Below are 26,639 nucleotides of genomic sequence, written 5' to 3'. Positions count from 1 at the left end.
CCTGCTTTTATTTTTGTGTTCATCTTGGATGGCCAGTGGGCTGAGTGTCTGAATGGTCACTGATAGAAAAGGTGTGAAGTCTAGTACATGGGAGTAGTGAGAGTGAGGATTCCAGAAGGGTGAGGTGGAGCTTCAAAGTACAAATCCCTCTATAATTAAGATCAGCACCCTTGTATATGCTAGGTGAGGGGAACTTACCACAGTCTCTAAGAAGAGACTGAAAAAATGAGTGATGACTTTTAGGTAACAGCTTCTAAGTAGGCAGAGAAGAGCAGCTTTTCTTCTCTCTTGAGTTGCTAGTTTATGGCTACCCTCTGCTTATTTATCTTTTTCTTTTTGATCTGAGTTCCACATTACACATAGTCTGCAGCATATATATTTATTGCAATTAGTAGTTTATCTTAGTTTTTTTATTGCCACCAAGATTATTGTTTGGGCTCGGTGCCAGCACTATGAATTCACCACTCCTAATGGCCATTTTTTTCCTGTTGGTGTTTTTTCTTTTCCTAATTTTTTAATTATGTAAGAGAGAGAGAAACTGAGAGAGGTAGAGAGGGGGAGAGAGAGAGAAATAGACACCTGAAAATCTACTTCACTGACTGTGAAGCATCCCCCCTTGCAGGTAGAAAGCAGGGACTCAAACCTGCATATTTATGCTTAGTAATATATGTCCTTTACTGAGTGTGCCACCATCTGGCTACTCTTTAAAATTTTTAATGGTGATTTTTTTTTTATTTAAGAAAGGAGACATTAACAAAACCATAGAATAAGAGGGGTACAGTTCCACAATTCCCATAACCCGATCTCCATATCCCATCCCCTCCCCTGATAGCCTTCCCATTCTCTATCTCTCTGGGAGTATGGATCCAGGGTCGTTGCAGAGGGTGGAAGGTCTGGCTTCTGTAATTGCTTCCCCGATAAACATGGGCTTGACTGGTCAGTCCATACTTCCAGTCTGCCTCTCTCTCTCTCCCTAGTAGGGTGGGGCTCTGGGGAAGCGGAGCTCCAGTACACAATGATGGGGTCGTCTGTCCAGGGAAGTCTGGTCAGCATCCGGAACCTGGTGGCTGAAAAGAGAGTTAACATACAAAGACAAACAAACTGTTCAACAATCATGAACCTAAAGACTGGAATAGTGCAGATGAGGTGTTGGGGGGTATTCCCTGCATGGTCTTATGTATTTTTGCTTTCAGGTATATATAGTATTAAAAAGTCTTCAGAGTTGGAGTAGGGCACCAAAGAAAAAACCCTGGGTGGACTGTGTACAGAAACATCAGGCATGGATTGTCAACCCTTCACCCTCATCACTCAGGTGAGACCTTTCCATTCATGGTAATCTCTAATTCCATTCCAGGAGGTTCACGTCCTAACAAAGTCCCAAAACCTAGATGTAGGCCAGGTCCTGTAAGATAGAGCATATGTTCACATGTATCTATAAATTAGGGCAAAATATATACCTGAAAGCAAAAATACAGAAGAGTCTTCAGTGAGCCAGTATCAAGTTCATAATGAAACAGTGTCCACTTAGACTTAGATACCCTCCTCACCTACTTCCTATTACAGTTCTCTCACTCACTCCAAAGCTAACCTTAGCAAAGCAAGGACTACAAAAACTGAATAAGGGCAAGGGACTGGCATACTTTAACGATGACTCTTTAGTCACTATCAGGCTATTCCACCAGCTGGGGCCCTAATCGGAGAGTCCTGAGTCTCCCAAACAGACTTGATGGGCCTAGACCTCAAATAGATATCTCTCCATTGTTTTCGGTCATCTCTATCAGGAACAACAAAATAGACCCCTTTGTGGGCCCCCATAGGACCTTGCCCTCAACCTGGATCAACAATGGTAGAGAATGTTCCATCCTCTGAAGAGGGGACAATCTACTCTATGCTACACCTGAGGAAGATGGGTCGATACTGGGGCAGCATGGAATGTTCCTACTCATGACCACAGAATGTGAGCTCAGATCTAGAGGTCACAGAGGCTCCTAAGCTAATTATGGGCCCCAGATCATATCAAATTGATGGGGTTTACAGTAATAGTTACACCCTTTCCCATATTTGGGAGCTACTCTCTTCCCTGATACAGCTTTTCTGGTCCTTTTCCCAGCCATGATATCATCTCCCCAGACAATAATTAGGATTCACCTGCATATCAGATTTCAGGCTCAGGCAAAAAAAAAAAAAAAAAAAAAAAACACTAGTATAGCTACAGCCCCTTTGAAATATAACTAAAATATGCCTACTAGCTATCTATAGAAAGGAGGACCCCCCCCCCAACACACTTCACCTGCACTATTCCATCCTTTAGGTCCATGACTGTCCAACAATTTGTTTGGCTTTGTATATTAACTCTCTTTTCAGCCACCAGGTTCCAGATGCTAGCAGGATGCGACCAGACTTCCCTGGACAGACAACCCCCCCAATGTGCCTTAGAGGTCCACTTCCCCAGAGCCCTTCTCCACTAGGGAAAGAGAGAGACAGGATGGGAGTATTGATCGACCTGTCAATGCCCATATTCAGTGGGGAAGCAATTACAGAAGCCAGACCTTCAACCTTCTGCATCCCACAATGATCTTGGGTCCATATTCCCAGGGGGTTAAAGAGTAGGAAAGCTATCAGGGGAAGGGTTGGTATATGGAGGTCTGGTGGTGGGAATTGTGCAAAGCTATACCCCTCTTATCCTCTGGTTTTGTCAATGTTTCCTTTTTTTTTTATAAACAAAAAGTCAAAAAAACCCTGTCATTACCCCCCCAAAAAAAGTCATCAGAGGAGGCTAGGAGGTGGCAAACCAGGTTAAGTGCACGTAGTATGAAGTGCAAGGACCCATACAAGGATCCCCAGTTCAAGCCCCCAGCTCCCCACCTGCAGGGAGGTTGCTTCAGATTTGCAGGTGTCTTTCTCTCCCTCTCTCTATCTTCCCTTCCTCTCTCAATTTCTCTCTATACTATAAAAATTTTTTTTTAATGGCTGCTATGAGCAGTGGATTCTTAGTGCAGGAACTGAGCCCCAGTGATAATCCTGGAGATAAAAAAAAAAAAAAAACAGCAGATTTGTGATCAGTTCATTCCTAAAAGTCTCTAGATCAGCCTCTCCTTGGACTAATAAATGCAGCAAGGGTGGAGATTGTCTAGAGCTTTACAACATAATAAAAACAGAACCAGGACTGGGTTTAGTATCCTTCCTCCCTGTTTAATGCCTAAAAGATTCAGGATCCAATTTAAACATTTCCTTCTCAAGAAGTGTACCTAGATCAAATGTGTGTTATTATTATTTTTTATTTATACAAAGGAAATACTGACAAAACCATAGGATAAGAGGGGTACAACTCTACACAATTTCTACCACCAGAACTCTGTATCCCATCCTCTCCCCTGATAGCTTTCCCATTGTTTAGCTTTCATACACCTTCTGGGAGTATGGACCCAGGGTCATTGTGGGATGCAGAAGGTGGAAGGTCTTGGCTTCTGTAATTGCTTCCCCGCTGAAAATAGGAGTTGACAGGTCGATCCATACTCCCAGCCTGTCTTTCTTTCCCTAGTGGAGAAAGGCTCTGGAGAAGCAGAGCTCCAGGACACATTGGTGGGTTTATCTGTCCAGAGAAGTCTGGTTGGCATCCTGCTAGCTTCTGGAACCTGGTGGCTGAAAAGAGAGTCAACATATAAAGTCAAACAAATTGTTGACTAATCATGAACCTAAAGGCTGGAATAGTGCAGATGAACTGTGGTTACCACTGCCTCTTACAGCTTATTTGTCTCTCTCCCTACAATGACCAGCAGGGGGCCAAGCACTTACTAGTGAACTGTAGCTGAATGAGTGAATGGGTGAGGAATGAATTAATAGGAAATCTACAGGCCAGGCCTGCTGTATGACCTCTCTAGACTTCAGCCTCTAGATTGTCAAATAAGATAATTTTTTATGCATTCTCTGTATCAGAGCCTGTGTTAGGGCTGCAAACATAAGACTGCCTGTCCTTTCAGAAATACTGGTCTTGGAGGAGATTGGTGTGGCAGAGATATTCACTAACATGACTGACTTTGCCAACTAAAAGAAAAGTTCCAGGTCATTTTCAGCTTGGACTCTGGGCATGCCTGGCCTTCATTTACCCTCTTGCTGGATTCTATGGCTGGTTGTCACACTTGTACAGACTGGGAGTCTAAGAGTCACATATGCTTAGATGAGGGCCCAGCGAAGAAGAAGGAGGAGGAGATCTCAGGAGCACAAGAGAAGAGCAAGTCCCACCTGGTGTTGGGAATAAGTCCAGAGATAGGAGATATCTGGCCATAACCCCACAGCAATGCTCAGGGCCTTCCTCTTCTCATCCCTCAAGAACCAAAGCATATGCTAAGGAGAACTGAAAAATACCCAATTAAGCATCAGTTACAGCTCCAGCTTTTTGAATTAAAATATTCACAAGTAGCAGAGACATCTGTAGGAAGAGTAACTAGATGTGGCATCCTGCAGGAGGCCATTCTAAATGTGTCCCATGACATCATTCTGGAGGGAAGGCTGCCAGCATCTGCATCAGGACCTGGAGCACTTTTGCAGTTAAGTGTCGCAGAGAAGGGCTGGACCTTCGGCTTGCTGCATGACTTCTGAACCCCCTGCTCTGCAAACAAACACTTTGTTGACCCCCTCTAGCCTATGAAGATATTGTGTCCCTCTGTAGTTCAATCTAATCTGGTGAGATACCATCTGCCTATTACTTCTGGTTCTCCCTGGTCTCATCTGAGCAGGTCTTAAGTTAATTTGGTACCCATGGGCACTGAAAAGGGAGATTCTGACATCCATGTCACCTACTAGGTGGGACCTTGTCACACAAGCTCCATGATACCCTCTTGAGAAACCTTGCCAAGCTTGGAACATGAGAGATTCATCAGAGTCCTTTCAGGATGTGAGTGAATTCCAGTAGGAACAGCCCTTTCAGGAGCTAGGATGTTTCAACAGAGAAAAGTATGAAGTGTCTTGTTGTAAAACATGGAAAGCGATCAGAGGTACTCATTTGTACACTTGCCCCTACAAGGTGCACACAGACAGACTTAGGCACACACTTCCCATATATTATTATGCAGGTCCTTATTCCACTTGCACCTTAGCTTATGAACACTAAATTCACTGCACACAGGGCAGGTGATCTCTGGAGGATTTGAAGAGATCTCTGGAGGATTTTAAGAGGTCTCTGACTCTTCCACCTTCTGCTGCCTGACCTTCATGCTCCGGCCTTCTGCCTTCTTCCTAGGTCAGCAGTGTCTTTGCCTAAGAAAGCAGCAAGAAGCTAGCCTGAGCGCTGTCCTAGGTGCTGGAAGTCTGGTAGAGCACGCATGTTTGAGAACATTTAATAGTTGAGAAGTGGTGACCTTGAAACCTAGGAGTTGGAAGGGATCCAAAGGAAACACCAGTCTCTAATTATTTCAGAAAAATGTGCAAGTGGGTGGTCCCTTTTTTTATTCCTAGACACCAGGAAAACAGATGTGTGAACATCCCTGATTAAGTAGTAATTAATGCCCTTTACCTATGAGGGCCTTCTCAAAATTCTGTGTACCACATATGACTCTGTATAAGGTCTGTGGTTGTCTGTCCCCTCATGAGACACCTGTGAGTTCATATAGCTTCATGTGATCTTATGTGGCCCCATGTCGGCTGTGACCACAGAGAGCCTCCTGTGACCTTCGGATCTATATATCCAGAATGGAAATTCTGAGGTCTGGGGTCCTCAGAGGGTCTGCGCACTGTCCAGCCTAGCTGCCCCTTTTGCCAGACTCTAGCTCAATCTTTACCACCTTCTCTCCGAGATGATTTGGCAATCAGAAACTCCCCCTTCTCTAAAAACTGGGAGGCATTAGAGTCAGGCGCTGGCCCCCAGGCATGTGGCCCTTCTAAGACAAGTGTTTGCAACCCCTCCTGCCCCCAGAGCCTGTCCAGCCAGAAAAACAAGGTAGCTTCTGGTAAAGATAGCGCATTGGTATGATGGACCCCTAGGTGGAGTAGTCAGCTGCTGGCACTGGCGCTGGTCTGTCTTCTGCCCCTCTTCTGCCGGTTTCCCCAGAACGCCGGGTCCTGACGTTGGAGGGTGTGTGAAAGGGGCGGGTGCAGTGAGGACAGTCCACACCGCGGCCTGGCCCCTCCCCCGCTCTGGCCTCGGCGGTTCTGAGGCTCTGGGGGCGCACAGGACAGGGTGGGTGGCGGGGCGGAGGTGGGCTCCCTGCGGAGCGCGTGGCGCGCCCTCCCCCTCCCTCCGAGCCTCCGCTGCGGCGCGGGGAGGGGGGGCGCTGCGGAGCCGCGGGCAGCGGGCGGGCGGGCGGAGGCTAAAAATACCCGGCGGCGAGGCACAGCTACTGCTGGGCTGCGGGGCTGCCGGGCTGCGGGCCGCTGAGGCCGTGCCGGGCCGGACCGGGCCCAGCTCAGCGACATGCTGACGTTCTTCCTTGTCTCGGGGGGCTCCCTCTGGCTCTTAGCGGGTAAGTCTCGGTCCTGTCTTTCGTGTCCGTGATCCTCCCCAAATCCCCGCACCTTTGAGGTCCTATGGGTGGGGGCGAGTCCACAACCTCAGCTGCTGAGCCATCCTTTCAAGCCCCCACCCCCACCCCTTTTCTCTCCCCTACTCAGGTTCCTCCCAGAGCTGACCCACACCCTTGTCCCCTGTTTCTGGTGAGATGCGGGCCAGGATTAGGAAGCTGCTGGGGCTGCGGAAATGAGAGGCCTTGCTCTCTGAGACTCAAAAGCAAGCTGGTCTTTGAGACACCCGCCCCCTACTCTAAGACCACTTGCCCCCAGTTCTGGCGGATCTTCACCCCTTGAAGGTGAAGATCATCTACTGCTTAGACTTTAGGCCCTCTCCCAAAGCCAAGTCCAGAGACAGACTGTATGCATCCTTGTCTCCAAGGTGCTAGGCCTCCAAGATGCTGCTCCAGGTTACCTTCCTCATCCTGGTCGTAGTCAGAGGGTCTCCCTGTCCCCTCTCTGCCCACCTTTCTGCCACAGTACCAGATTTCTAGAAAGAAGGAGTTGCATCACTCCTCCTGCTCTGCCCAGTTTGTGTCCCCACTGTTGTCTGTGCTCCAGCACCTTATAGTAGTGAGTCCCTTTGTCCTGGAAGATGTAAGGGCTCCCTCTAAACTCCCGCCCAGCTCCTCTTCACCACACCTGGTGCCTCACCAGACCTATTCATCTACTGGTTCTGCTGCCTGTACAAGTCTGCTCTGTGTACCTGCAGTTCCTCCTGGATATAATCCAACTAAAGAGTTTCTTCTACCGCCCCACCTCTCTGTGCAAATTCAGGCTGGTGGTGTATGTGAAATGCTTTAAGTTTAAACTGTTTTAAATCAGATCTAACTCAGAACAAATGCTCTATGAATGTTAGTGTTTGTGATTTACACACTCAAACAGCAGCATCAGTGGTAGTAGCAAGCTTCTTTCTGACCTGAAGCAGGGAAGAACGTATACATCCCTTTGAAATCCTTACCTGAATCTTCCATGTATGTTATTTATTATTCACAGCAAATATTACAGGGTTGGTGGCACTAGCCTATTTTTACAGAGTTTCAGAGGTTGTTTGATTTTCCCAGTGTCGCATGAATCATAGCTAGTATACTGGGGTTCTATCTGAGGTTTTAATTGATGAGCAATTGTTAAGTGCTTAGTGGTATCAGGCTTCAACTGAGAGGGTTGGTGGACCCAGTAATCCACCTCCTCCAATTGCCCTAAATCAGGCCACACAGACACTTCCCCTGAGCTGGAGAGTGAGTGAGGCCTCTCTAATCTCCTCAACTCCCTAAGCTCCTTCTGTCTGCTGGTGTCTAAGGATAGGCTGTGCAGGACCAGTCAGGGCCCAATGTGCTTATCTATTATGCAAGGCTTGGGGTAGGGAACAAAAGCCATCAAAATGATGATCATGGTAATAGTAACAACCAACATTGGCTGACTGGTGGATAGTCTCAGCCACTCTCCAATCTCAGAACCCTTGCCTCCTTCCCCTCTGGAGGTTTCTACCCACCATAGGTTCAAAGATAGCTCCCTGGAGTCTTTGTCTTCTATGAATGCAAGGAGGCAATTTGGGCTAAAAGAACATTTATGGAAGGAATCAGCATCAGCCTGTGAAAACAGAACAAACGTTTAGAAGGTATTAGCAGTAGCCTGTGAGAGAAAACCTTTCACAGTGTAGAATCTATCTGAAAGTGGCCTTCAGCAGGCAGTGACTCAAATTAGTCTACTGTCCTGCTTAACTGTGGTCTGTTACCTCCCTGTATGAAGAAACTGCTTCACTGGGTGAATAACCCTATAGGGAGATTCTCGGCACATGTAGCAGCCACTCCCATAGAGGCCACACTTCTCTGTGCAAACAGAAGAATACTCAAAGATGTCATACTAGGTCTGATCATGTGTGCACCTTCTTTGGGATTTTGCCTGGACCCCAGCATTTCTTTCTGAGGGCAGAGAAGATTCTGGGGCTAAAACTGAAAATATGTTCTACCTTGTAATTACTAGGACATCTTGGCAGCTACCAGGTCCTCTTGGATGAGCTCAAAACAGGAGAGGACTTTAGGGGTACATCACATTTTAGTAAAATTACATATGTTTTGCCACCCAGTCTGGTTCCAGAAAGACCAGGGTAGCTCCTAAATGGGCCACAGGAAGAGAGAGAATGGTATGAAGGAAATGGGGAGCCACCTGGAGAAGCAACACACTATTTAGGGGAACCAGCCATGTGCTTTAAAGTAAAGGTCTTTTCTATTCTGTTTTCCACTGCTGTGCCCAACACTGAGTCCAGATCCCACCTGTGTGTTCAGTAGGAAATAAGGAAACAAGTAAAAATAGATCTAGCATGAGTCAGATGCTGTGTCTGACCTGGGAAAACATGGTCTCAATGCCATAACATTTAAAAGATTATGGGAGCAATGGATTATTGCCTCTGCCTGCCACTATGGCACCATGTACAAAATATAAAGAGGCATTCCTCCTATTGAATTAATTTTTAAGAGACCATTCCTTCCCCTAGGCCCTTTACAAGGTCTGGTCTACTAAGTCATATACCCAACCATCAGTAACATCTAGTAAGCTTCTGCAACCTATAGGAGTGCTTGTCAGAGGCACACAGCCTGAACTCCTGGTAAAGTTAGTGCAGGGAGAGTAAAAAAGTGCAGGGAGAGCTGGGGTGGGGGTGTGGTGGTGGGAGTTTTATGATGTGTGATGGATCTTCAGGGTCTTGTGGGAGGGGAGTGAAGTCTGGATGGGATCATATTCTGGAGGAGAAACTTCTATGAGTGGAATGGAAGTGAAGAGGAGAGAGGATATCTCAGTGACCAGTATGATTTGGGGAGAAGGAATGAAAGGTTAGATGAGTGATGGGAGGTTGTTGTGATGTTATAAATAGGAATAGCTGTGACCCAAAGATGACTCAGTTGAGATGCCAGGGGAATGAAGACTGGTCAGGGTGGGATGAGACAGTGCTGCCAGTCCACCTGCCTGCACTACACCTGGATGCAGGTGTCCAGAGCTTACAAAGATTTCCACAGCCTGTTTCAGCTCAGCCCTCATCCTGCCTCAGACTGGTATGAGTTTGGGGGTGATCCCAGGACCCCCAGAACTAAACTATTACTTAGTTACATGTTGAAGCTAGAAATGGAGACTTACTTCATGAAAGAAAATCTGGATTTGCATTTGAGATGCCAGAATGTTGGATCAGTCTGACCTCAGTGCCTTCTCACCCTGCCCAACCTGTGGACAGATATTGAGGTTCTCCCAGTGAAAGTACATCATCACCAGGGGGCAGTAGAATCCAGCCCTTCTCTCTGGGCAGTTTTCTGTCCCTTGTGATTATAAAGGCTCTTAAGTTGACCTTCAGGAGGCCAAATTTGGCTCAGCTACAGCCCCAGATGGAACCCAGGCTGTTCCATATACACAGCAAGCTAGATGAGTGAACATGAGGCTTATTTGCAAAAAAAGAGACAAAAGCTGCAGACTTTTATCTAACAGAAGCTGCACTGTATATCTAACCAGTGCCTGGCACATAGTAGGCATTCAAATATTCATCTAATGAAGTTCTCTGTGTGATGTAGGGCTATATTTTAGGGAAAGCAGTATTGCATACATGCTGGCTTTATTATGTTCCTGAGCACTACCACATGCCAAGAACTATAGTCTACAATTTTATAAGCTTTCCTAGAATCTTCCCCATAACATTGGTGCCGTTTATCTGCATTTGATAGATGAGTCAAGAGTAATAGTAGCATCTGAAGAAGAAACTCAGTTGTGAGTCAGATCACATCCTGAACTGCAGTTCATTAAGGGACTCAGGCAGTACCAGCTAGTACCCAAGGTTCTCCAGCAGCTTGTCAGTGGGAATAGGCAAAGGAAGGACCTTTGGACAGTGGAATGATTTAAGAGAGGGTACATGTAGAGTATCAAGAGTAGGGTCTGTAACTCGGGAAAGGAGTGATTAAATGTTAATTAAAATTGTAACAGTTTTCTTTGGAAAAGGTGCAGGAATCTAACATGAAGAGAGAGAGTAGGGACAGAGAAGGCATTTGAGTAAGAGAGACTCAAGTACAGGAAGAAGGGCAGTAGGAATGATTAAAAGCTAAAACCAGATTCTGCGTGGCCAGTAAGAATGCCAGAGATGAGTTCTGCAGGCCCTAAAAATGACAACATAAATTTTTATTTTGTATAAAGGCAACACCAAGGGCATATGAGTCAAAACTGGACATGTGGATAATCATGGTGACACTAGCACTATGTTCTACAAACCACATGCATCTCAAATAGCACAGGTTCCACTAAGCTACAGTCTTAAAAAAAATTATTGTGTGTGAAAGCAGGAGAGATAAAGGAAGGGGGGTCAGAGCACTGCTGTTGGGTAGTATGCCACCTCCCCCTGGCTTCTGCTTAACCATATGCCTATATAGGGATTTACTGATCCAAAGCTTTGGTCTATTTACATAAATCACTTTTACATTTACATAAAGCACTCCCTCCAGGGCATTGGTGGTTCAGTGATAGGATTCTCGCCTGTTCCGCCCCCTCTTTGTCACACTCTGATTTTCACCAGTCACTTTTCTCTCCACCCTCTCTATGTCACATCCTGTTTCCACCTTACTTGGCAAGTATATATAAAGACAGCATTGTGAGTTTTACAGTACTGTACTTTGAGTTTAACTTAGCTCGTCTTAGATTGTGCTGCGTCCTGCATGAATAAAGAGATACTGCCTACAGCTCAACCATGAGTCCCTGGTCGTCTGTTACACGCCCGTGAAGCCAGCCCGGCGAAAACAACCTAACCCGTCGAAAACAACACACTGCTATGTCATTCATGATGTTCTATTTGACTTTGTCTTACTTGTTATGTGATAGCAGGAATCAAACCCAGGGCCTTATGCATATAACACATGTGCTCTACTGTTAAGCCACCTCTCCAGCTCCTGAAGTAGTCTATGGCTTTCTCTGCTAATCTTATGATTTCCTTGAGAGCAGGGCAAAAGTTTCTCCTGTCTACCCTAACCCTGGATCCTGGGTTTGACACATAATGTTCATCAGTGTTTATTTCATAATTAAATGATATAAAGAATCCCCTGGGGTCAGAAGATAGCTCACTTGGAACAGCATGCACACTACTATGAGAAAAGCCCCAGATTCAAGTCCTGATACCACATAAGAGCTTGATAGACAACATCTGAAGACATCTGTGAATAGTGAAACATGAAACAGTGCTGAGGTGTTTCTTCTTTCTCTCCCCTAATATCTCCCAAGAAATTTTTTAAAAAATGAAAAAGTTGAGTCCAGAAGGTCACTCAATGGTGTCTCACAAGTACAAAGCCCTGACATCATTCCCCAACATCACATAAAAATATAATTCCCTGGGAGTCGGACTGTAGCGCAGTGGGTTAAGCGCAGGTGGTGCAAAGCACAAGGACCGGCATAAGGATCCGGGTTCGAACCCCGGCTCTCCACCTGCAGGGGAGTCACTTCACAGACGGTGAAACAGGTCTGCAGGTGTCTATCTTTCTCTCCTCCTCTCTGTCTTCCCCTCCTCTCTCCATTTCTCTCTGTCCTATCCAACAACGACAACAACAATAATAATAACTACAACAATAAAACAACAAGGGCAACAAAAGGGAATAAATAAATATTTAAAAAATTAAAAAAATATATATATGTATAATTCCCTGAGGATAATTTATTTTACTTATTTTTCCCCTTCAACTTCAGATGAAGAAAGACAGAGGATAAAACCACTTCGTCTTTCATGGAACTTCCCTATGCATGGTACCCCATGTGGTTCTGAGGGCTCAAATTCAAGCCCTCATACATGATGTAGTGCACACTTTGCCAGGTGATCTATCTTCCAGCCCCAAGAATAACTTATTTTAATAATGATGTGTTCTATATGTTGTCTGTCACACAAATTGGTTAGCAAGCAACAGACCTATGTGTGCTCCTGCTGGGTGCCAGGTTCTGTGCCCATCTGGGAAGTGATGCCACTGTGGTAAAAGCAGTAGGGAAATCAGATGTACACTTGCAGATAGGGCTACGTCACCTTCACAGGAGAATCCTTAATGCTAAGAACCCAGAACAGAAGGTGGTGCACCAAATGAGTTTGCTGAGTAAGTGAATGAATTAATGAACCTACAGCTGTAAGGAGATTGGTTTGCAAAAGATGATATTCTCCAAGGGCAAGATTTTGTTGTTTCCTTAAAATTCCAAGTTTCCAGTCTCCCTTAGACTTTGACTTTGGCCAAGCAGAACTGATAAAAGGTTTCAGTGAAGGCTGTCAAGTTGATAGGTGCTCTTATTCCCAGACTTGAACAGATCTGAGTTCCCACAAACCACTGATTGGTTCCCAGCATTGTCTGGGGGAGAGGAAGCACTGTGGATGAGGTTATTTCTCAGGCTAACTGGGAGATATGAGCAGGGCCTTCATGGTTACTCAGCTTCTCTATAAGAATATGGTCAGTGCAGTCATTCCCTGGTGTTCCTTTGTGTGTCACCTGATTCATGTCAGGCTTAAAGTCTGTGACAGGTAGAAGTAGGAAGTTAGGAAGCAGATTAGGGCAAGTTCTTTTAAAAGTTAACTTTCTGAGATTTATTTGTTTTCATGAGAGAGCACAAGAGTGAGATAAAGAGGAAGTAGGTAAAAAGAAGGCCCAAGCTCCAATCAGCTCTAATATAAGGTGGCACCACATATTGAATCTTGGCTCATGCACCTAAACCTCATGCACATAAATTCTGTACACGATAGCTCCAATCTTCAAATCCCAAGATCTCCACTTGTGACAATTGACCTACTCCTCCTAGAGACACCTTTCATCTTCCAACAGCTACTCCAGGCATTAATTTATCCCTGGAAAATTGGGGGTGGGTAACTTCTGATTTGCCATCTGGCCATTCAAAACCTCATTCTGAGATAGCTGTCTCCTAGGGATGCAAAGCAGAAACGTTAGGGCAGGATGGTGCCAGTGAGAAAACAATTAACATCTCAGTTTTCAGACCCTGGGATAAGCAAATCTGGGCTGGCACTTATTGGGGCCAGGAGCAGACCCTGTGATTGATGGCTATTAGAAAAATGAGTATTAGAGTACAGGCAGGCCCAGGTTGAATGGGCAGAGCCCACTAACCAACAACAGGAACTCTGCCCCACTCTCAGTACCCTACAACCTGGCCCACCAACATAGGTGATGGATCCTAGAGAACAGAGTAAAATGTGGCCCTGCCACAAAACCCTGCTTCTTCCAGTGAGCAACTTATTTTGGGGGCTAAGACTCCCCAGTAGGACTAGCTGTGATCATTAACTCCTGCCCCAGATATGGCTATATATATAATTCTGGGCACTTAGTGCAGATTCTGCCAGTGGGTCACTGGGAAGAATGATAATATCAGCCAGCAATTAGATAAAAAGCCCAGTTGGAGGCCCTACAGCAAGGATAATAAGATAGTGAGGATAGAAAAGTAATCCAAGCTGAGATGTAGATAGTCGCATGATGGAACATGGGTCAGTGAATGATTTACACAGGGAGAGTTTTCAGAGACTGGACAGTGAGTCCCTAGAGGCCAGTGAGGTGAAGGCAGTTAGTTATTTGTATGAAGGAGGAAAGCTCAGCTGGGACCCATCCAAGCCTTCAGTGGAAGTGGTAATGCTTCTGAGTATCTGCTGTGCTCCCTAGAAGTAGGGCTGTATGAAACCATTTAGACCCCAGATTCCTACTTAGTGACAATGATAACAATACTTTCTAGTAGATAGGTTGGATGTGATTCTCCAGGGGATGTTGGCAACAAGGGGATATCTTTAACTCACCCAGACTCAGCTCTTTACCTCACCTTAAGGCTCTCTGCCCTGTAAGCCTCACTCTTCCTAGGATGGCGGAGAGAAAGGAAAGGTGCTTACCTCAACACAGTTTTGACAGTAGGGAAGACTCTGACCTGTGAAGCTGTCTCTTTTCCATCTGGACCAAAGTGTCCTTTCTCATCTTCCTTTTTATTCCCTGCCTCCTGCTTATCCTTCTCAGAAGTTTCATAAATTCTCATAGAGATATGCTTGTTCTCTTGGTTTCATACCTTGACTGTGTGGCACCAACTAATAGTAGAGAAACCTGAGGATGGAGCAGCAGTGGAATGGTTATCAGAGATGAGAGTTTTCTTTTAACTGAGAGGGTGACAAGTCCTGCAGACGATCTGTGGGACATGCGCCTTCTGTGGTTTCAGACTAGTTCATGAGTGGTTTTGTCCTAGATATCCTCTCAGGTGAGACAGTCATGTATGTTTGAGGTCTTGCTGTGTCCTTGCCTACTGTTAATGAAGCCTGGGTACTCCACAGGGTACAAGATTTTTGGTTAATGGACTGCTACTGTTGACCCCGGGATATTAGAAAAGTAGGGCTCCAGGCCTCTGAAAGTCTAAAGAAGATTGAAGTCTGACCTTGTCATGGTGCCTCTTAAAGATGGAACCTAAACCCAGCAGTGTCCCCCAAAACTAACGCTAACACGCACAGGACCCCTGGTCACCACAAACCTCATCCACAGCTCAAAAGCATTTTTGACAGCGGTACTCTTAAAAAGTTCTCTCCACACTCTACAAGGCTTTGTTTATACCATCGTATTTTCTTTGTTTCTAATTGTCACCAGGGTTATCATTGGGGCTTGGTGCCAGCATGATGAATCCACTGTTCCCACCATCGTTTTTCCCTCTTTCCCCCCCCCCCTATTTTTTGATAGGACCTAAAGAAGTTGGGAGTAGAAAGGGAAATAGTGGGAGAGAGAAAGATAGAAACCTGTAGACCTGCATCACTGCTCTGGAAACATCTCTCCCTGTGGGTGGGGAGGAGGGGTCTCGAACCTGATACCTTGCACATAGTAACATGTATACTCACTGGGTGTGCCATTGCCTGGCCCCCTATACCATCATGGCCTTTTTTGTTTTTGTTTTTGGTTTTTTCCTTCTTCTATCACATTGCTCTCTCCATATTTACCAAAGTTCTCTCTTATAAACAAGATTGCTACCTCTGATTTAGACATTAGTATTTTTTGAAAAGGACAAGGCCAACAGAGCCTCACAGAATGGGTGATCCCATTTCTTAATCCCACCAGTTCTGATCTGACACAGAGTTTCCCTCAGCAGCCACTGGGGCTTCCAACTTCATCTAGAAAGAGGACAGTGCAGTGAGAATCCAAGTGATAGGCAATCTCTGCGATGGACACAAGCAACTGTCCAACAGCCTTCCTAGGCCAGCCGGGGCCTTACTTTGCTCTGTTCTGAAAGAGTTTTTTGTTTTCTGGTGAGAACGGCTTCAGCTTGGCTTGGTGCCTGAACCCTCAGCAGGAATACAAACCCTTTCATATGACTGACCTAGAGTGGAGAGATGCAGGCCTGCCAGCAGCAGACCCTCCCCTGCCTCTTCTCAGGAGGTGTTCATTTGCATATCCCTCATTCATTCTGGCCTTGAAAAGGAGGCCTGAGTTCTCTGTGCTCCCTGCCCAGCGGAGGGTTGGGCTGCTCAGGCCTGGCCTTAACCCTGTACAGAACTTGGCGACTAGAGCGCAGTGAAAGGCTGTAACCCTGTGTGGCCCTGGTCTCCAGAGGAGGGATTCAGGCAGTGGCAGGGCCCTTTTGACGGTGCTGCCTCCCCTTGAACTGAGTGGAATGCAGATTTGTTTTTTTCTCATGGCATTTGTCAGAGAGTGAGGGAGCTAAAAATGTAGGCTCTATATCAAATTTTTCAGAAAACTGACCTCTAGCAAAAAGCCAAAAAACTCATGGTTTGCTTTATGAAAATAAGAAAAAAAAAAAAAAAAGTGAGACCTGGAATGGTGGGCAAGGAGCACTATGGCTTCTGGCCTCAGCAACAGAGGTTGAATTGGGCAGGAATCAAGGGCTACAGACCTCTATTACCTGCGGGTACTTTTGCACCTAAAGCCTCTGGGTCTCAGGAAGACATCACTAGCTTGTGACTTGGAGGGCTATGAGGCATTATATATATATATAGCACTCAGGACATTTATTTTTCCTTCTTTATCTAACTGCTGTCTTCCCAGACTCCATTTTTGCCTTGGTCCTTGGTGCACCCAGGACCCTACCTCCTTCAGCCTATGACCTTTCCAATTCACTTCTGTGACTTTCTCCTCTTCTTGTAAACACTCCTTCCCACACAATCTCTGACCCTCTCCTTGCCCCCTCCCTCACTGAGACTTTCTTAGCTTCTCTCTTTTGTGCATTTTCTCTGAGCAGAGTGTCTCCCAATGCTCTTGAATGAACAAGCAGGCAAGCCAACCCCTCTCTTGTATCCTTGACTCCAACCATGTGATGTCAGCAGGACCCTCTTTTCTTTAAGGAGCTTCCACGTAGCTAGAGAAACTCATAGCCTATCCCTGCCTATACCCTGGCTGTCTGTAGTTGGACTCTGAGTGTTTGCAGTGTGTCCTCAGTTTGGACCAGTGGTAGAAATGGGTCACTGCTTCCCAAGGTCAGGACACTGACATTGCTAATGTGAACACTGCAGAGAGGAGGAGGGATCATGTTGCAGCCACAGACTGGCTTCCTGCACAGTCAGGCCTGGTCTAGGGACTTCTTCCCTACTTACAAGGTGCCAATCATCCTCATAACTCTCTCTCAGGCTCAGCTTACTGTCCCAGGGCTGGTTGTCATACCCTGTAACTGTCTCCAAAGGTACCATTGTCAGTATCTTAACCTCAGCTGGACTTCTTTGCTCTGAGAATTGTGTTTCCTGATTCATGGTAAAGGCAACATTTATCTCAGAGCTGGTTCTCAGAGCTGGTAAAAGATACTGTGTTTTTGTTTGCTCCTCCCTTCTCAAGGTTCTTTGTATTTTTAAGTTCTTGAAAGTATTGTTTGAGCCTGGCTTCCTAATGCTGGTGCCGTGAGGAATGTGGACCTATGTTTCCTGACCAAGGCTTAGGGTGAGTGAGACTCTTGGGAGCTGCTGGCATGAGGATGAGGGTCTGGGGAAAGGTGAGCAGTGGAGACTGCCTCTTGCTCAAAATGAATGGCTGGAGGGAGACATGTTCACAGTGAGTTCAGGCTAACTGGGGCAGGTGGCCTTCTGAAGTAGTCAGATACATTCAGTGCTAGTGGGGCCTTTCCACATTCAAGAGGCTTAACTGAACCTTCAGCCTCCTTGGGGAGGCAACCCACAGTATAACCCAGCAACCCTGCATCTTGGGCTGATCTCTCATGGGGGATGTGTAGTGGGTTTCTCCTGGAAATTCCCTAGTCAGAAAGGGCCCCAGGCCCCACCTCTGCCCCAGTCATTTGTCATTATTTGTAATTAAAACTCAAGAGGAAGTTGGAGAGAAAAGCTCTCTCTCACAGCAGAGACACGTGTGAATCCCTATGTAGGCAGTGATGTTGTGCTACATTTGGGCTGCTGTATTTGTTCTCTGCAGGTCAGTGCCACACAGCTGGGATGGTGAGGTCTGTACTTCTCTTAATCTAATGACCAGGCCACACACTTACTGGGGTAGAATCACTGCCATGACTCCATGCAAAAAGCCAGCTTTTTGGCACCACCAACTCAGACCTTGGCTGACGATCCTGGGTCTACCTCTCTTCCCTCCTCTACCCCCAAGTTACCCTCAGCAGCATTAAAAAATAAAAAAAACCTTTACATTATTTTTAAAGACATTTTTTGAAAACATCTAGAAAAAATGTAAGCGTTCTGACAAGAAACTTTGTGACTGATTCTCAAATATTTGTGCATTTTTAAACTTTTCTTTCAATAGACTAAAGGTGGCTGGGGGGCTCTTCCAAAATCCAGGTATGAACTAATGAGAAAGAAGACTCTCCTCATAGCCTGCCTTAGGTGGTGGAGTGAGCAGTAGAAGCCATGTCAGCTCCAGGGAAGGAGTTACAAGGCCTTTGGTCTCTAAAGTTGCCAGGCAGGCTGTGCAGACAGGTCTTGAGAGGCTCTTCGGAGCCCTGGACCATGGCCTGGAGCAGTCTTGGTGCACAGGAAGTGGGTTGGGTATGCCAGGCTCCCTCCTGGCAGACTAGAAGGTAGCATTGTGAACAATACCTGGGTGGTAGTGACCTAGGTTCTGTGTCCTGTCTTTACTCTTTAGAGTGGCCCCACCTGCCTGCTGTGTGCCCAATCACATGCTCGCCACAGAAGTGAAAGTCAAATCTATGCCAGTAAGGTAGCTCACTTGGATAATGTACTTCCTTTGTCATAAGCACAGCTCAAGTTTGAGCTGGGCCCCCACAGCACTGAAAGAAGCTTCTCTCTGTCTCTGTCTTTCTATCTGAAAAAACTGACCCAGAGCAGTGAAACTGTAATGAGAAATATACACGCACACACACACCAACAAAAATTGCCATACCTACTCCCACTCCTTACTTTATGGAAATAGACCACGAAAGATGAGGAGCTGGGATGGTACCTTAGGGTCCCAGACTGCCTGCTAGTGGTATTGAGGAAAGTAAGAAATAGGGGGCCAGGCAGTGGAGCACTGGGTTAAGCACACATAGTATGAAGCATAAGGACCCACACAAGGTTCCCATTTTGAGCCCCCGGTTCCCCACCTGCAGGGGATCACTTCACAAGTGGTTAGGCAGGTCTGCAGGTGTTTTTCTCTTTCCCTCTATATCTCCCACTCCCTTCTCAATTTCTCTCTGTTCTACCAAAAAAAAAAAAAAAATGAAACAAACAAACAAAAAAAATGGCTGCTTGAGCAGTGGATTCATAGTGCCGGCACCGAGCCCCAGTGATAAACCTGGAGGCAAGAGAAAAAAAAAAAAAAGGAAATTCAGAGCTAATCTTTGGTTCCAACTGACAAGATGAGGACTCTGGTCCCAGAATGGTCATTGCCCTAGCAGGCCAGGAACATGTCTCACAGGGCCAGTGTTAAGGAGGAGCTGAGTGGCTGTCCTGGCATCTTGTGGAGGAAATATGCCTATATCTTCTACATATGACCATGATTCTTAGTCTACAGTATCCTCACTGCCCAGCATACCTCAGAGGTTTTTGAGTTTGTTTGTTTTTTGTCTGAAAGATGCCCAATTATGACCTTCTTGGAGAGAGTAGAGGACGACCCCTGGGAAGGACTGAAAATAGAGTATCCTGACAGGATGCACAGCCTCTCTCCAACACTTCTCCCCTCTACCTACTACTTCCCACTACCCAACCCTCTTGCTGGCAGTACATCCCAGCCCCTGGCCCCTAATCAGTGTCCCAGATGGATGTGTGAAGAGGCTTGACCTTAAACAACCCATTTGGCAAACTCCTGTCTCAGACTGGAGTTAGGATGTATGTCTGTGTGTCTGTGTGTTGGGGGAGGGGAGTGGGAGGAATGGGAGAGGTTGGGAGTTGAGACTGCTCTGGCAGCCTGGCAGAGCAGGGGTTAAGGCTGGCTTGCTGGGCTCTGAGCTAAATTGAGCCAGCACCGCCCCATGTGCATAGGGAGGAGGGAAGCACAGGGGGCCTTGAGGGCCCATAGCTCCTCATAGAGTTGTTCTGCTCCAAGTCGCTGCCAGACCTGCTCCCACAGCTGCACCAGAGCCTTTGCTGCCACTAAGGCTTTCACAACCACTCACCTTCTCAGAGGAGGCGCTGCCTGTTGCCTTAGCGGTCCCCAGGAGGGCAGTCCCAGGCTCTGGGCAGGGCCTTCATGGCTTTTATGCTTTGATCAAGATGTGGTAAGCTGTCTCCCTGAGCTTCATGTGCCCTTTATAAAGGAAGGCTGATACTAGTGTGAGCAGCTCAGCTGCTTCCCCAGAGCCAGAAGCCTGTTGGAAAGGTAGGCTGTGACTGCATGTGTATACTTTTACAAGTTGTCTTTGAGTCCTTTGAACTGGCAAAGAGACAGAGCAAAATCTTCTTCAGCTAGCTGCTATCTACTGAGCATTTCTTTTCCTGCAGTCTGACTCTGAGTCTCTCTGTCCATGGTTTTGTTTGAGATGAGGCTGATAGTGGTGGAGAGACTTATCCAAGGTCATACAACCATCAAGATCTTAAGTGAGAATTTGGACCCAGGTCCATCTAGTATCAGAACTCCCCTTCTGGCCTTTTTGCTAAGTTGTTTACTGGGGTCCCAGGATGCTGGAAAAGTCTGTTTGTTTGTTTGTTTGTTTTATTTGTTTATTATTATGGGTTTTTTTTGTTTTGTTTTGTTTTGTTAAGCTCCTTGTCAGGAGTTGATAATTGTTATTTTTAATAATATGGTGGCGCGCCTTGTGCTTTCTCACCTATTTCTGCAGACCTAAGGGGTTAACAAAAAACTGAAATCTGATAACAGGGATTCCACTCACTCCAAGCTGTACAGAGAGAATCTGGGGTAATTCTAAGGAGGAAGGGGAAAGATCATGGAGGGCCTCAGTGCCAACGTGGTGAGTTCTTTGGAAGTCAGATGATATTTTAGAGTAGTAACATAACATGGCCATATCTGTATCACAGGAAAATAATTTTTGTCTCAGTGGAAGCAAAGGCTACAACCAGGAGACCTATAAAGAGGCTGGTGATGGATCTGGGCTAAAGTTGACGGTAACTGGAGCAGGCCAGGAACCGTCAATGGACAAGAGTGGCCACACTTGAGAGATGCTTAAAGGTCGTCATGACAGAGCTTTGTGGTAGAGTGCTGGTTTAGCAGGCAGGAACAGCAGAGTAAATTTGGACTTGATTCATGGACCCTAGGGCATCTCCCCATGGACACTGCTCTGGGGCTTTACTTCTTGTCAGCCTGCTTCCCACCCTGGGTCCCCTTCCTACTACATTTCTCCCATACTAGGTTTCAAGAACTATACCTCTTATTATCCATCTTTTTCTTTTTTTTTTTTAATAATATTGACATCTGTGGTGCTGTTATTCAAAACTTTAACTACAGTATTCTCTATATTGAATTTTCAAGCAAGAAATTAACAAGAAAGTTTAATGTTGTGTGAACAAAGAGCAGTGAATAAAACAAAGCTGCTATATTAAGGAACATAACAATGGTTAACATTTATTAAGGCATATTATTTATACTCTTGCTATTATTTTACATACCCTATTTCATTTACTTCTTATATAATTGGTATGATTATTATAACTAAAGTGGTATACTAAACTGAATGTGGAGGAGATAGGAGTCCTACATATAAGTAGTCTTAGAAATATTCACCTGGAGCTGAGCAACTTGTGATATATATATATATATATATATATATATATATTTGTTATATATATAACATTATATATATATATAATGTTACCTTCCTTAAGGTAACATTCATTGAGTAATTCAGTGTGTCAGGCATTTTCCACATCTTTTCTCATTTAATTATAGATTAGTTCCCAATGAATCCTGCAAAGAAATTACCACAAGTTTAGTGGGTTAAAATATTATCTTACAGTTCTGTAAATCCTAAATTAGAATAAACTTCAAATTATCCATCTTCCATGTGCCCTGATCCAATAGAGAACATGGTAAGGTGAGGGGATTTCTGTTCCCTGCCCCCAACCTGTACCACCTCTTAGTATTCTGAATTGGTCTGTGCTAGAGAAGCAGAAGGCATAGGATATGCTGGAAGGAGAAGAAGCTGGTTTCAACTAAGACCTGGTGTCTCCCACCAGGTGAATATTTACAAACACTCAGGGTAGCTCACTTGGCAACACCAGCACCACCCCTTCCCTGGGGTGTTCCCCTACTCCCAGTACCCCATGCTACTGCAACCAGGAGAGCCCCCTGGGGTAAAGGAGGAGACAGTCATGGCTGGACTTCCAGGGACCAGCAAACCTACCCCAAATCAACAGAGGAATGGAGAAGGAATGGAGGTCAGAGCAGGCCAGATCTCTGTGAAATAATGAGATGAGACCAGACGCCCAGGCCTCAGCTCTGCTATGCCCCATGCCAAGGGCTCAGTGGCACAGGCTGGCTCTGAGGCCCATGACCTCAAAGGACCTAAATTCTCAGCTCTGCCCAACAATAGCCCCCAGGTCTAAAGGGAATCACAGGGTAAATGCAGTCAGTCCTGACTTTGTCTGAGGAGGTTGGTGAGCCTGCAAGAGTGACAGCCTCTGGTCACTACCTAGGCAGTGAGGAGTGCAGGTCAGCTTCAGAGCAGAGAAACTGTGGTCACTTCACTCCTAAGTAGAAGTCTGGGGGAGGGAGAAGGGCAGCTATTGAGCCCTTCACCCACTGACCTCCATCGTTCTAGGCTTCCTGGAGGAAAAGGACCAGTCATGAGACATTCTTGGTGAGTTCTTGACATGAATCCAAAAGAGAACCCATCTGAAGTGTGTGTGTGTGTGTGTGTCTGTGTCTGTGTTCGTGTGTGTGTGTGTGTCTGTGTGTGTCTGTGTGTACACACATAGAAAGATAATTCTGGCTTGATATTTAAGCCCTGCTTATGGGCATAGTGACTCTGAGTGCACCCTCCTCCAAGTAGAATATAGATCAGGGTTCTTCTGAGTGGCTGTGGAGATGGTTTTCTGGGGGCCATGTGGTGGCACACTCAGTTAAGTGCACATAGTACTAAACACAAGGAGTCAAGCAAGGACCCAGGTTCAAGCCCCCTCTTCCCACCTGCAGTTTCACAAGGATGCTTCATAAGCAGTGAAGCAGTGAAGCAGGTCAGCAGGTATCTGTCTTTCTCCCTTTCTGTCTCCCCCTCCCATCTTAATTTCTCTCTATCCTATCATAAAAGAATGGAGATGGAAAGGGGGTGGGAAATGGCCTCCAAGAGCAGTAGATTTGTAGTGCCAGCACTGAGCCCCAGAGACTGGAGGCTAAGGTGTGTGTGTGGGGGGAATTCTGTGGGTTCAGCATCATTACAAAGGAAAGCCTGAACCGTGGGTATGAATGGTTTCAGTGTGGATAGGTGGAGTGGCAATCCAACTCAAAGTAGTGATTTGGGAAGCTATTGCCTGGGGCTTAAGTACCAACTCCTCCACTCTGTTACTGTGTGTTGTTGTGGCGGTCTGGTGTTGGGCTGCACCGCGGAGAAGAGAGTGGACGTCCAGAGCAAAGGGGTACACAAATCTTTATTATAGGATGGGGGGGTTTGGTTCAGACCACCGTGAGGCCAGCCGGCAATGGCCGTCCCTGTCCCCACTACCTGACCACGGGGGGAGAGCAGGGGGAGAGATCTCAGAGAGGGAGAGCTGAGAGCCCAGAGAGAGAGGGGGGAGTGAGGGGGCTTTTTATTGGGCGACAACCTAGGGTGACGTGTAGGGCCAGGATTGGTTGAAAGGGGCACTGCTAGGATTTCGCGGGGTGTAGTAAAACCTGGGGGCGGAGACTGCATCAGAATAACTCCTCAGCAACATCTCCTCCTATCCCTTTATATCTAAATGGACACAGTAAAGAAAAATAGAATGGAGCAGGCTTAAATGTTTTAGAGGAATGCCGTGCTCAGGTGGGAAGATGTAGGACTTTCTGTGGAGGAGGGAAGGCTTAAATGGCTGCCGACCTTGTGAGATTTATGCGTCCTCCTGTGCTCAACCCCTCTTTAGAGAGAGAGACTTACCTGGAGAGACTCATCTCATAGGTTTAAGCGCAGCCTGCTCAACCATCTCTTCACAATATTTCTACATCTTTTCTATCTTTCTATCTAGTAATTGCATAAGATGTACAAAGTCTGTAAAAGACTATCATGGGGCAGAAACCTTTTGGGCAAAGCCTAAATGATATAACAAAACAGGAAGGGACAAGTAGGGGAGTAGTAAAAGCCAGTGTGGTGTAAAGGGAAGGATTGGTGTGTAAAGGAACATTCCCTGATTGCAGTGGGGGAAGGGCAAGGGTACATAAAGAGGGGGAGGCGGGAGGGCATAACCCACCAAACAGAGGGGCTATTTGGCATTGTATAGTCCTCAAGGCAACAGTCTGTAAAGTCTATGAATTACTCAGGATCACTCTATGAAAAACCAGCAGCGTGAAGGAAAATAAGCTGCTTCAAAATTGTGTAAAATGTATATAGGGTATGTCAGAAAGTCCGATACAAGTCTCAGTCCGAAGTAGATAGCTAGGGGAAGAATTGGCAGGGGATGCGACGCTGCATGAGGGAGGTCAGCCGCTGGAATTCCGCTTTTCTGTAGAGAGTGAGCTGGAACCACCAAAACATGACAGGCAAATCAGAAGCAGGAAAGGCAGACAGGCAATAAAAAAGTTCTGTCCTTGGAGTCTGTGAATCAGGTTCTTCAGATCACATCAGGTGACATCTAGGGTTTCGGGAGGGGGGGGTGCCACTGTAGTCGTGCCATCTAGTGGGTGATGTCAGGGTGTGCAGGGGTCCAGATGGTTTTTTCTGGGATTCCTGTGGAAGAAACACAAACAATCTGCTTCTCGTGGTTAATTTGAACTTGTAACAAGTTATAGGTTTGTTATAGTTGATACCTCGATGATTATAATTGGTTTAAAATCTCTTTATGATTTTATTTAAAGGTCATCTAATGTGACCTCCTGTAGCAGCCTCTACCGCAGGATCTTGAGACCAATTTTAGCTAAAATATGTATTTTAAACAGACTCAAATTGCTTAGAGAGTTAACGCATATTCGTGACAATGATTTTAATGTTTACAGTGCCAGATTAATGCCAGATCTGTTGTGGATTAATTTCCACAAGATAGTTTACAGGGCACCTTTGGGGGCCCTTCAAAGGTGTCCTGTATATAAAATTTATATAGTTTAGTTTTGGGAATTAATAGTCACGTTGAACATTTAGACTTTTACCTAAATAGTAAGTTACCTTAACAAATTAATTTTTACCTTGTCTGGTAAAAGTGTAGCTGTAGGGTTACACTTTTGACCGTTAAGTTAGTGTTACCAAACTTGAGACATACCCATAAACATTTAGTTATAACAAACTGGAGGAAAAAGAACTTTTGTTATAAAAACACATTATTTAAAAACAAATTTATATCTGTCATTAGTCACACAATTTAAGACTAAAAACTTACATAGATACCAAAACTATATATAAAAATCAAAAGAGGGAGAAAGAAAAAAAATTTGGAATGTTTCTGACATCTCCAGAAATTTTGGCTGCGTCCAGCATTTTTATATAAAGCCAATTACCTTTTAGAGTACTCCGAGCAGATGGGTCATGCAAAAAAAAAATTTTTTTTTCTCATTCAACACACTCACTCACAAAAACAACTGGCCAGTTATAACATAAGACATACAGGGAAAGGGTAGGAGAGAGGTCTCTGTGAGCCAGATTTTGTAGGTTCTGCCATGCCGTATTACGGGTCCTGGGATGTATCCTGCATCTGGTCCTCTTGTAGTATTTCTTGTTCTTCAGGAATAACAGCGCCATCCTGCGAGTATTGTCGGACATGGCGGGCAGGAACCCAGACAGGTTTAGAGAAATTTTGAGGGAAAATGCATGCGAAACCCCTTCCCATGGTCAATAATGGGTCAGGCCCTTTCCAAATTTTATCGAGTGGGTCTCTCCATTTGACCTTAATAGATGGGAGGGTAGATGGTGTTTGCCAGTGAAGAATAATAGGGGGTAAGGCCGAGTTATTGTAAATATTAAAGAGATTTAACGTAGTTAAGGCTTTTGCTAGCTGGATATTGGGGGGATATGTTCCTCCTTTATCTTTATTTAGTTGAGCCTTCAGAGTTTGATGGGCCCTCTCGACAATGCCTTGTCCCTGTGGATTATAGGGAATGCCCGTGGTATGAGTAATATTCCAGAGGGAACAAAAATCTTTAAATTGTTTGCTTGTAAACATAGCTGCATTGTCTGTTTTCAAAAATAATGGGACCCCCATAACAGCAAAACAAGAGATCATATGGCTTACAAGCTTTTTAGCACTTTCTCCTGTCTGAGCTGTAGCCCACATAAATTTAGAAAAGGTATCAATTGAGACAAACACATATTTTTGTTTGCCAAAGTTTCGTATGTGGGTTACATCAATTTGCCAAATAGCATTAGCTTTTCATCCTCAGGGGTTAACCCCAAGGGTCTGGATAGCAGGTGTCTTTATGAGACTTGCACAAGAAGAGCATGTAGCGAGGATATGTTTTAACTGTGGTACAGGAACATCAGGGAATCGAGCTCAAAGGCCTTTAAGATTAACATGGGTTAGAGAATGAAAATTAGCAGGATCAGAGACAGAGACTGGGAAAGTTCCTGTGGAGGCAAGGTAGTCAACTGCGGCATTCCCTTCGGACAGGGAACCAGGAAGAGGGCTGTGGGAACGAAGGTGTTGAATATACAGT

General features: G+C 45.6%; 1 protein-coding gene across 1 annotated transcript in view; it reads left to right on the top strand.

Moving 5' to 3' along the window:
• The first annotated feature begins 6,213 nt into the window (after positions 1-6,213).
• The window catches only part of ACSL6 (acyl-CoA synthetase long chain family member 6), an 81,346-nt gene continuing 60,920 nt past the window's right edge, over positions 6,214-26,639 (top strand). Inside the window, exon 1 of the mRNA XM_060177748.1 lies at positions 6,214-6,458. Within this exon, the coding sequence (XP_060033731.1) occupies positions 6,410-6,458 (49 nt within the window). The 5' untranslated portion in view covers positions 6,214-6,409. The remainder of the gene's footprint in view (positions 6,459-26,639) is intronic.

This window comes from Erinaceus europaeus, chromosome 2 (genome assembly GCF_950295315.1).
Source record: "Erinaceus europaeus chromosome 2, mEriEur2.1, whole genome shotgun sequence".
NCBI lineage: Eukaryota > Metazoa > Chordata > Mammalia > Eulipotyphla > Erinaceidae > Erinaceus > Erinaceus europaeus.
This window is presented reverse-complemented; position numbering and strand designations above follow the sequence as displayed.